The 12,459-nt window shown below is 45.7% G+C and overlaps 1 protein-coding gene across 1 annotated transcript in view; it reads left to right on the forward strand.

Annotated features, from left to right (window-relative positions):
* Positions 1 to 12,459, forward strand: part of camk1a (calcium/calmodulin-dependent protein kinase Ia) — a 58,809-nt gene that overhangs the window by 42,277 nt on the left and 4,073 nt on the right. The window contains exons 4-11 of the mRNA XM_052527070.1: positions 2,133 to 2,207; positions 2,930 to 3,068; positions 5,819 to 5,945; positions 6,505 to 6,580; positions 6,936 to 7,048; positions 7,871 to 7,949; positions 10,275 to 10,362; positions 10,708 to 10,885. Of these exons, the coding sequence (XP_052383030.1) occupies positions 2,133 to 2,207; positions 2,930 to 3,068; positions 5,819 to 5,945; positions 6,505 to 6,580; positions 6,936 to 7,048; positions 7,871 to 7,949; positions 10,275 to 10,362; positions 10,708 to 10,885 (875 nt within the window). The remainder of the gene's footprint in view (positions 1 to 2,132; positions 2,208 to 2,929; positions 3,069 to 5,818; positions 5,946 to 6,504; positions 6,581 to 6,935; positions 7,049 to 7,870; positions 7,950 to 10,274; positions 10,363 to 10,707; positions 10,886 to 12,459) is intronic.

Here is a 12,459-nt window from a genome sequence, read left to right on the forward strand (position 1 = left end):
AGTTATAGCCTGTACTTCAAGAATCAATGGCTACGTATCAATAATTCATACGTCCAAAAATGGGTGTAGCAACTGCAGATTCCAGCTTTAATAATGAATACCAGGTCGTTTCCCCATCATCAGTCATGCAAATATTTTAATAATCATTTATGTTCAGGCTCAGGAAAGAGGCTGAAGGCGGCAGGTCGCCTAGCGGTCGGGCCAGTAACCGAGAGGTTGCTGGTTCAAATCCCCGAGCAGACTAGGTCTAACATCTGTTGCTGTGCCCTTGAGCAATGCACTCAACCCTAATTGCCCCTGTAAGTCGCTCTGGATAAGAGCATCTGGTAAATTACTCAAATGTAAAATCGAAATTATAAACTGGGTGGTTTCAGCCCTGAATGCTGATTGGCTGACAGCCGTGGCGTACCACGGGTATGACAAAACATTTATTTTTACTGCTCGAATTATGTCGGTAATCAGATAATAATAGCAATAAAGCAAATAGCAACTCCGCGTTGCATTGTGCACAAGAACAGCCCTTAGCTGTGCTACATTGGCCATATACCACAACTTCTTGGGCCTTATTGCTTAAATAACACACAGGATCTGTCACTGTAAAGAATTGACAGCATGGTATCTATCTATTGGCTCATGGTAATGTACGGCAGAGCCAACTGATGTTAAGCAGTGAATGCCAGTAGAGAAGGGGGACTGGCTGGATGCATGATACAATATGTTTTATATATGTGTCCTGTCAGTAGAAACACCAGGATTGTGCACCGGAAATGTCAGGAGTAAAGAATATAAACCTATTTTTAGTGTCCTTGTTGCTAGGGCAACAGCACATACAGAGGCGGGGGGAGATGATGTGTGTGTGTGTGTGTGTGTGTGTGTGTGTGTGTGTGTGTGTGTGTGTGTGTGTGTGTGTGTGTGTGTGTGTGTGTGTGTGTGTGTGTGTGTGTGTGTGTGTGTGTGTGTGTGTGTGTGTGCGCGTGTGTGTGTGGAGTTCCCTGCAGCAGTGCGAGGGAGAAATAGAATTGAGGGGAGGGAGAGAGACATCCTCATAGACATACACATTGACATCCTCTCTCCTCCATCCTCTCTCTTTTCTTTACAGCAACAACACACAGTGTCACATATCGCCTACATGCATGCTTACAGTATAACAACAGAGCAATGTCCTGCCTCAGCCTTGTATGTCTCGTTGTTGGCTTGTGTATTACCAGTGCTGTTCCTGCCAGTGTATTTCCCTCAGTCACTATAGAACTCCCCCTAACTGGCTCGCTTCTCTCTCGTCAGTGGTGCTGCATGGAGACATGGACACTGGTGTGTTCAGCCAACGACAGGAGCTGTCTCCAATATATATCCATGTATTCTGAATAGAGATGATGAAACACTCCTCTGTCAGAGACTACTGGTCGTTTTGGTGTGAGACGAAAACAACCGACCCCATGATATTACAAGTTCTGTATTTATGGGATGAGGCTTTGTGTATGGTACTCCTACACACTCTTAAACAGAGCAATGGTGCCACCTGGTGTTCACATGACAGTATTGAGAGTGAGACACCTTGCAGCATAGTACTGTACACTGAGTAATCCAAAATGTAAAGAACACATTCCTAATAATTGAGTTTAACATTTTCCCTCAATAACAGCCTCAATTCATTGGGCGTGGACTCTACAAGGTGTCAAACGTTCCACAGAGATGCTGGCCCATGTTGACTCCAATGCTTACCACGGTTGTCAAGTTGGCTAGATGAGCTTTGGGCAGTGGACCATTCTTGACACACACAGGAAACTGTTGAGTGTGAAAAACCCAGCAGCGGTTGCAGTTATTGACACAAACCGGCACCTGGCACGTTCAAAGGCACTGAAAGATTGTGTCTAGCCGTTCACCCTCTGAAATGGCACATACACAATCTATGACTCAAGTCTTAAAACTCCTTCTTTAACCTGTCTCCTCCCCTTCTTCTACGCTGATTTGAAGCGGGTTTAACAAGTGACATCAATAAGGGATCATGGCTTTCACTTGGATTCAGTCGATGTCAGTCTATGTCATGGAAAGAGCAGGTGTTCTTAATGTTTTGTGCACTCAGTGTATATTGTCATAATAATATCCCTGTCTTTCTGTCTTTCTTTCTTTTTCAGAATCAAGCACACCAACATTGTTTCATTGGAGGATATATTTGAGAGCACATCCCACTTGTACCTGGTCATGCAGCTGTGAGTCGGCTCTTTCTTTTCTCTCTCTCTCTGTCTCTCTCTCTGTCTCTCTCTCTGTCTCTCTCTCTGTCTGTCTCTCTCTCTGTCTCTCACTCTCTCTCTCTGTCTCTCTCTCTGTCTCTCTCTCTCTCTCTGTCTCTCTCTCTGTCTGTCTCTCTCTCTGTCTCTCTCTGTCTCTCTCTCTGTCTGTCTCTCTCTGTCTCTCTCTCTGTCTCTCTGTCTGTCTCTCTGTCTGTCTCTCTCTCTCTTTCACTCTCTCTCATTCTCTGTCTCTCTTTATCTCTGCCACCCCTCTCTCCCCTTCTTATTCAGTGTTCTGGTAGAAATACTGTCATGAAATAAGAAATAAGTCATGAATCCGGGACAGATTGCTGGACTGGTGTGGGGTAAGAGTTGAAGACATGTTTTTCCTTTCTTCAAATATTGTGTTTGGTAGAAGCAAAACAGTGAGCGGACATTCCCTTCTTCTGTATGTATAGGACCTTCTTTTTGTCCAGCACCTGTAAGTAAGTATTATACATAAGTAGCATTGGCTCCTGCGTGCCGGGAACTGCTTATAGGAGGAGTAAGGGCCTATCCCCTTTCTGTAGCATGAGGCAGCTTGATGTACAAGTACACCAACTGGACAGGGTCTTACTGCCAATCTATCTCCTTGATGTTGTGTGCCAATCAGGGAATCATCGGGTCCCATTTTTAGTATCACGGATGTGTGTCTCTGTCAGGGTGTCGGGAGGGGAGCTGTTTGACCGCATTGTAGAGAAGGGTTTCTACACGGAGAGAGACGCCAGCCAACTCATCCACCAGATCCTGGACGCTGTCAAATACCTCCATGACATGGGCATCGTACACAGGGACCTGAAGGTATGGCAACTCTACACTCACACACACTCACACATGCACACACGTGCCTACACACACTCACAAATGCACACACACACTCACACATGCACGCACGTGCCTAAACACACTCACACATGCACATACACACACACACTCACAAATGCACACAAACCAGGGTTGGCGTCAAATCCATTTAAATTCCAGTGAATTCAGAAATTCGAAATGTTACTCATTGAAAAGCATTGAATAGATTTGGAATTTCGGTGTACTTCCTGAATTGTCTGGAACTGAAAGATAATTGACCCTAACGCCCACACACATACATACACACACCTCCACGACATGGACATACCATACATGGCCATCCTACACATGGTCATCCTACACATGGTCATCCTTCACAGGGTCATTCTACACAGGGTCATCCTACACATGGTCGTCTTACACAGGGTCATCCTACACATGGTCATCCTACACAGGGTCATCCTACGCATGGTCATCCTACACATGGTCATCCTTCACAGGGTCATTCTACACAGGGTCATCCTACACATGGTCGTCTTACACAGGGTCATCCTACACATGGTCGTCTTACACAGGGTCATCCTACACATGGTCATCCTACACAGGGTCATCCTACGCATGGTCATCCTATGCATGGTCATCCTACACATGGTCATCCTACACATGGTCATCCTACACAGGGTCATCCTACGCATGGTCATCCTACACATGGTCATCCTTCACAGGGTCATTCTACACAGGGTCATCCTACACATGGTCACACAGGGTCATCCTACACATGGTCATCCTACACATGGTCATCCTACACAGGGTCATCCTACGCATGGTCATCCTACGCAGGGTCATCCTACACATGGTCATCCTACACATGGTCATCCTACACATGGTCATCCTACACATGGTCATCCTACGCAGGGTCATCCTACACATGGTCATCCTTCACAGGGTCATTCTACACAGTGTCATCCTACACATGGTCGTCTTACACAGGGTCATCCTACACATGGTCATCCTACACATGGTCATCCTACACAGGGTCATCCTACGCATGGTCATCCTACGCAGGGTCATCCTACACATGGTCATCCTACGCAGGGTCATCCTACGCATGGTCATCCTACACATGGTCATCCTACACAGGGTCATCCTACACATGGTCATCCTACACATGGTCATCCTACACATGGTCATCCTACACATGGTCATCCTACACATGGTCATCCTACACAGGGTCATCCTACGCATGGTCATCCTACGCAGGGTCATCCTACACATGGTCATCCTACACATGGTCATCCTACACAGGGTCATCCTACACATGGTCATCCTACACATGGTCATCCTACACATGGTCATCCTACACATGGTCATCCTACACATGGTCATCCTACACATGGTCATCCTACACAGGGTCATCTTACACAGGGTCATCCTACACATGGTCATCCTACACAGGGTCATCCTACGCATGGTCATCCTACACATGGTCATCCTTCACAGGGTCATTCTACACAGGGTCATCCTACACATGGTCGTCTTACACAGGGTCATCCTACACATGGTCATCCTACACATGGTCATCCTACACAGGGTCATCCTACGCATGGTCATCCTATGCAGGGTCATCCTACACATGGTCATCCTACACATGGTCATCCTACACAGGGTCATCCTACGCATGGTCATCCTACGCAGGGTCATCCTACACATGGTCATCCTACACAGGGTCATCCTACACAGGGTCATCCTACACATGGTCATCCTACACATGGTCATCCTACACAGGGTCATCCTACGCATGGTCATCCTATGCAGGGTCATCCTACACATGGTCATCCTACACATGGTCATCCTACACAGGGTCATCCTACGCATGGTCATCCTACGCAGGGTCATCCTACACATGGTCATCCTACACAGGGTCATCCTACACAGGGTCATCCTACACATGGTCATCCTACATAGGGCCGGTCTGCTTGTTTCCCTCCTTGGAGAGTCAGTTGATGAGATCTTGTACTGTTGTGAAATGGTCAAGATTCCTGTAGAATCTAATGCTGTCCATTAGATTAGTACTCAAAAATAACAACCACTCCAATTACTCTTTGTCTTGTTCACCAATGTGAGAAAGCTGGAAATCTTGGTTAATTTACTCCTCTCCTGCCAAATTATAATTTTCATATTTAAATATTTTACATGGATACAGCTGTTGGTGCAATGTTGCCAAGCAATCACCACTTGACCATTTGAGCATGGAATGCAACAGATCCTCCCTCAGGTTTAGGCATGCTGCCACATCCCAGGCTGGAAGAAGAGGTGCCAATGTACTCCCTCAACAACTTTTCTTGCCAATTATTTCTTACCGGAATCATTAAGGTTTCTGTAAGAAAAGCTTCAAAGCTCCAGTTGTAATCTTTTCACTTTTTATCATACCGTCATACCCTAATTTTCTCTCTCACTCTCTCTCCCTTCTCTCTTTCTCTCTTGGTTCCTCCCTCTCTCTCGCTCTCTTTCTCTCCGCTTCTCTCTCTTTCTCTCCATCCGTGTCTCTCTTTCTCTCTCCATTTGTGTCTCTCTTTCTCTCTCCCTCCCTGTCTCTCTTTCTCTCTCCATCCGTGTCTCTCTTTCTCTCTCCATCCGTGTCTCTCTTTCTCTCTCCATCCGTGTCTCTCGCTTTCTCGCTCTCTCCCCTCCACACTCTCACCCCCCCCTCTCTCTGTCTTTCTTTTGTCCCTTTTCTCTCTCTCCAGCCAGAGAATCTGTTGTATTACAGTATGGACGAGGACTCTAAGATCATGATCAGTGACTTCGGCCTGTCTAAGATCGAGGATACAGGCAGTGTCATGTCTACAGCCTGTGGGACCCCAGGATACGTGGGTAAGAGATCTGTGCGTGCATGAGTGTGTGTGTGTGTCCATGTGTTTGTGGGTGTGTGCATGCGTGATCTCTCTCACTACCCCCTCTCTTTCTCTCCCTGATCCATTCACAACCTCCTCCTCACATGCCATTTATGTTGGAGTGCTATTGTATCAACTGTTAGTCCTTCAAAAGCTCTCTCTGTCTTTCTCTCGTTTGTGTGTGTGTGTGTGTGTGTGTGTGTGTGTGTGTGTGTGTGTGTGTGTGTGTGTGTGTGTGTGTGTGTGTGTGTGTGTGTGTGTGTGTGTGTGTGTGTGTGTGTGTGTGTGTGTGTGTGTGTGTGTGTGTGTGTGTGTGTGTGTGTGTGATGTAACCCACTAGAGCTCTGATTGAGAGGGTAAAACAAGAACTTCAATGTAGCAATCAGTCCCTCCGTCTTTCTCAATCACACTCTCCCTCTCTGTCTTTCTCCCTCTCAGCCCCTCTGTTTTTCACCAAATCTCTCTCCATCTCTGTCTTTCTGACTCCCCCCCCTCTTCCTCTCTCCTCCTCTGACTTCGCGGTTTCATGTTGTTGGCAGCTCCTGAGGTGTTGGCTCAGAAACCGTACAGCAAAGCAGTAGACTGCTGGTCCATCGGAGTCATCTCTTATATTCTGTAAGTTATCTGCTTAGTCCTCTATAACACAAATACAGTGTCTCATACTCTGTGTACTGACTGGTGCTTGTGCATTTAAACATCGGTTATAGAGCACTCGCTCGAGCAGCTCGTACCAAAAGTTGTACGATTCTTAAATGGTTCTGTCCGTGTCCTTCAATGATCTTCACACCCCCACGTTATTTGGTATGGTCGTATTGGTATGGTTCGATCTGTGGCTAGGACTCTTGGCACTTAATAGCGCCACAGTGATATTACATCCTTTCAACCAAATTTAAATTGGCGATTTTATTAACTGCGTTTGACGTATGGAGAGAAAAAAAAGTCTTCCCTCATGTCGTATGACCTCTTTCAGGTTGTGTGGCTACCCTCCGTTTTACGACGAGAACGATGCTAAGCTGTTTGAGCAGATACTGAAGGCAGAGTATGAGTTCGACTCTCCTTACTGGGATGACATCTCCGATTCAGGTATCTTAATAAACACACTTTGGACTTTTTTTTTTTGATAATAGAAAAAAAGTCAAAGAGGATGACACACAAAAAAAAACAATAAAATCACCAATCCTTTTTCAATGATCTGCACTCGTTTCAAAGACGGATTGCATTGGACTGTGAATGAATAACATGTTTACTTTGTGTGGGTTTGTTAGCCATTGATTGTACTGTACCATACACAAGTATGTGGACATCCCTTCAAATGAATGGTGCTGGCTATTTCAGCCACACCCGTGGCTGACAGGTGTATAAAGCACACAGCCATGCAATCTCCATAAACAAACATTGGCAGTAGAATGGCCATTAACTGAAGAGCTCAGTGACTTTCGACGTGATGCCGTCATAGGATGCCACCTTTCCAACAAGTCAGCTTGTCAAATTTCTGCCCTGCTAGTGCTGCCCCGGTCAACTGTACTGTAAGTGTTGCTATTGTGAAGTGGAAACGTCTAGGAGCAACAACGCGAAGTGGTAGGCCACACAAGCTCACATAATGGGACTGCCGAGTGCTGAAGTGTTTGGCACGTAAAAATCATCTGTCCTTGGTTGCAACACTCACTACCGAGTTCCAAACTGCCTCTAGAAGCAACATCAGCATAATAACTATGAAGGATGTTATAGCAGCAAAGATGGGGCCAACTCCATATTAATGCCAATGACTTGGAATGAGATGTTTTTGACGAGCAGGTGTCCACATACTTTTGATCATGTAGTGTATCTGGAGATAGTGTAAATTGTAAAAGGAATCAACAATGTGAATGTTCAGTAATGATTTGAAACTGTTTTGATTAATTCCAGCTAAAGACTTTATCTGTCACCTGATGGAGAAAGACTTCATGAAGAGATATACCACTGATCAAGCACTTCAACACCCCTGGTACTACAAGCTTTCTCCAACCCCAACCCTAGCTTCATGTCCACATCCTGGTTCAACCATAACCCTGACCCCAACCCTATCTTCATTTCCACATCCTAGGTCAACCATAACCCTGACCCCAACCCCAACCCTATCTTCATTTCCACATCCTAGGTCAACCATAACCCTGACCACAACCCCAACCCTAGCTTCATGTCCACATCCTGGTTCAACCCTGACCCTGACCGCAACCCCAACCCTAACCCTAGCTTCATGTCCACATCCTAGATCAACCATAACCCTGACCGCAACCCCAACCCTAGCTTCATTTCCACATCCTAGGTCAACCACAACCATGACCGCAACCCCAACCCTAGCTTCATGTCCACATCCTGGTTCAACCCTGAACCTGACCGCAACCCCAACCCTAGCTTCATGTCCACATCCTGGTTCAACCCTGAACCTGACCGCAACCCCAACCCTAGCTTCATGTCCACATCCTGGTTCAACCCTGAACCTGACCGCAACCCCAACCCTAGCTTCATGTCCACATCCTGGTTCAACCCTGACCCTGACCGCAACCCCAACCCTAGCGTCATGCCCACATCCTGGTTCAACCCTGACTCCAACCCTAAATCTAACTTCATTTCCACATTCCGGTACACCATAACCTCAGTTTAGGTTGAGGTTTATCTGAACATCTTGGTTCATATGCAGAAACATACATGTAACTGCCAAAATAAAGGAAACACGAACATAAAGTGTCTTAAGGGTTGGGCCACCACGAGCCGCCAGACCAGCTTCAATGCGTCTTGACATGGGTTCTACAAGTGTCTGGAACTCTACGAGGATGCGACACTATTCTTCCACGAGAAATTTCATCATTTGGTGTTTTGTTGATGGGATGTTAATTCCTTAATTAACTCAGTAACCGCATCTGTGCGGATGCATCTGCTTTCAATATGCTTTGTATTCCTCATTTATTTAGATGTTTCCTTTATTTTGGCAGTTACCTTTGACATAAGGCAATGAGGCAATGACGTATAAAAATAAGAAAATAAAACACAAGTAAAATATATGATCAGCCTAACTCTATGAGCATCAATCAGTCATAAACAACAAAATGGCATACCACCAAATCAATAAATATGCATATCAATGTCTTTAGTGATATAGCAATACATTTGCATAGTTTGAGAGCTCTTGGCAAGAAAGAACTCTGGTTGTTGCAAAAGAGTAATGCCTCCTCAGATCATACTGCCTCTGTGTACAGTAGGGGTTAGACATTTGTGCAGTGGACGACCTTAATAGAAAATGACTCAAGTAAAAGTGAAAGCCACGCAATAAAATATTACTTGAGTAAAAGTATTTGGTTTTAAATATACTTAAGTATCAAAAGTAAATGTAAGTGCAAGAATATACTTAAGTATTAAAAGTCAAATTAAAAGTAAAAACCATTTCAAATTGCTTATATAGAGCAAACCAGACGGAACCATTTTCAAATGTTTTTATTTACGGACAGCCACGGGCACACTCCAACACTCAGACATAATTTCCAAACAAAGCATTTGTGTTCAGTGAGTCCGCCAGATTAGAGGCAATAGGGATGACCAGGGATGTTCTCTTGATATGTTCGTAAATTGGACGATTTTCCTGTCCTGTTAAGTAAATAGTACATTATTTTAAGTAAAAGTAAAAGTTGTAAAAATATCAATAGTAAAGTAAAGTACAGATACCATAAAACTATGTATGTAGTACTTTAAAGTATTTATACTTTACTTTAAAGTATAAGTACTTAGCACCACTGAGTGGACTTATGTGGTCATGCAGGAGTGCTTTGAAGGTCTTGGCTTCATCCCGTCTGAATGGGAGTGAGTTGTAGGACTTCATCCCATCTGCATGGGAGTTAGGGCTTCATCCCGTCTGAATGGGAGTGAGTTGTAAGGGCTTCATCCCATCTGCATGGGAGTTAGGGCTTCATCCCGTCTGAATGGGAGTGAGTTGTAGGGCTTCATCCCGTCTGAATGGGAGTGAGTTGTAGGGCTTCATCCCGTCTGAATGGGAGTTAGGGCTTCATCCCGTCTGAATGGGAGTGAGTTGTAGGGCTTCATCCCGTCTGAATGGGAGTGAGTTGTAGGGAGTTCCAATAATGCGACAGCGTCGTCTCTGAATGCATTCTAAGACCTTAGAGAGACACTTCAACCCCCAAGTCCTTCAACGCATTCTGGCGTAAGGTTTAGGCTGGTTTAACCAGGCTACGATGCCTACGTCCCACATCCCAAACTTCAGACAGCTTGCCCCACCCTGCTCTCATCTCTCAGCTCTCAAATCTTTTCTGATTTGCAGGATCTGTGGAGACACAGCTCTTGATAAAAACATCCATGAGTCTGTCAGTGCTCAGATCAAGAAGAACTTTGCTAAAAGTAAATGGAAGGTCAGTGGCTCAAAATCACAGCTTTGATAACTCTCATGTTCTTACTCTTTTTATTAATTTATCTCTCTCTGTCCTCTCTCTAATCTATATGGTTCCTCAGTTTTTTATGGTGGTTGGATAAATCACTGTGCATTTCTCATCTTCAGCTCTCTCTCTCTCTCCCCCTCTCTCTCTCTCTCTCCCTCCCTCTCTCTCTCCCTCTCTCTCCCAACCCCCTTCCTCTTCTCTTCCACCCCCCTTTCTTCTCTCTATTTCCCTTCTCTCTCCCCTTTCTTTTGCTCTGTCCTTTTCTTTGTTTCCCCCTATCCCATCTCCCCCCTCTCCCTCCCCTTTCCCCCCATGTAGCAAGCATTCAACGCCACAGCGGTGGTGAGACACATGCGGAGACTGCAGCTGGGTACCAGCCTAGAGGGCCCCAGCCAGATCACCCCCACCAGCCCCTGTCACGCGCAAGCACTCCTGCTGCAGGAGGAGGACGAGGAGGAGGAGGAGGAAGAGGGACCGGGGGTAGAGGAGGAGAGCTGTAAGTGAGACAAACACTGAGCCTGTCCCCGTCAGACTCATGCTTTCTATCTATTCTATCGATTTGAATCTATTCTTCCGTGCCCAGAAACCTGCTCCTTTTACTCTCTGTTCCAAACGCACTAGACGACCAGGTCTTATAGCCTTTAGCCGTACCCTTGTCCTACTCCTCTGTTCTTCTGGTGATGTAGTGTTTAATCCAGCTCCACTCCCTTCCCCATGCGCTCTCATTTGTTGACTTCTGTAACGTAAAAGCCTTGGTTTCATGCATGTTAACATTAGAAGCCTCCTCCCTATGTTTGTTTTATTCACTGCTTTAGCACACTCCACCAACCCTGATGTCCTAGCGGTGTCTGAATCCTGGCTTAGGAAGGCCACCAAAAATCCAGAAATGTCCATCCGACAAGATAGAACTGCCAAAGGGGACAAGTTGCAATCTACTGCAGCGATAGCCTGCAGAGTTCTGTCTTACTTTCCAGGTCTATACCCAAACAGTTCGAGCTTCTACTTTTAAAAATCCACCTTTCCAGAAACAAGTCTCTCACCTTTGCTGCTTGTTATAGACCCCCCTCAGCCCACAGCTGTGCTCTGGACACCATATGTGAATTGATTGCCCCCATCTATTTTCAGAGCTCGTACTGTTAGGTGACCTAAACTGGGACATGCTTAACACCCCAGCCTTGCTACAATCTAAAGTAGATGCCCTCAATCTCACACAAATCATCAATGAATCTATCAGGTACAACTCCAAATCCATAGACACGGGCACCCTCATAGATATCATCCTGACCAACCTGCCCTCTAAATACACCCCTGTTGTCTTCAACCAGGATCTCAGCGATCACTGCCTCATTGCCTGCTTCCGTAATGGGTCTGCGGTCAAACGACCACACCTCATCACTGTCAAACGCTACCTAAAACACTTCAGCGAGCAGGCCTTTCTAATTGCCCTGTCCGGGGTATCCTGGAAGGATATTGACCTCATTCCGTCAGTAGAGGATGCCTGGTTATTCTTTAAAAGTGCTTTCCTCACCATTTTAAATAAGCATGCTCCATTCAAAAAAAAATTGAACCAGAAACTGATATATCCCTTGGTTCACTCCAGACCTGACTGCCCAAAAACATCCTGTGGCGTACTGCATATGCATCGAATAGCCCCCGCTATATGCAACTTTTCAGGGAAGTTAGGAACCAATATACACACTTTAAAGTGTCCCAGAGGAGAATAAGAGCACCTCCTCCCAGCTGCCCACTGCACTGAGACTAGGAAACACTCACCACCAATAAATCCACGATTATTGAGAATTTCAATAAGCATTTTTCTATGGCTGGCCATGCTTTCCACCTGGCTACGACTACCCCGGTCAACAGCCCCGCACCCCCCACAGAAACTTGCCCAAGCGTCCCCCATTTCTCCTTCAGCCAAATCCCAGATAGCTGATGTTCTGAAAGAGTTGCGTAATCTGGACCCCTACAAATCAGCTGGGCTGGACAATCTGGACCCTCTATTTCTAAAATTATCCACTGCAATTGTTGCAACCCCTATTACTAGCCTGTTCAACCTCTCTTCCGTAT

Source organism: Oncorhynchus keta, chromosome 10 (genome assembly GCF_023373465.1).
Source record: "Oncorhynchus keta strain PuntledgeMale-10-30-2019 chromosome 10, Oket_V2, whole genome shotgun sequence".
Lineage (NCBI taxonomy): Eukaryota > Metazoa > Chordata > Actinopteri > Salmoniformes > Salmonidae > Oncorhynchus > Oncorhynchus keta.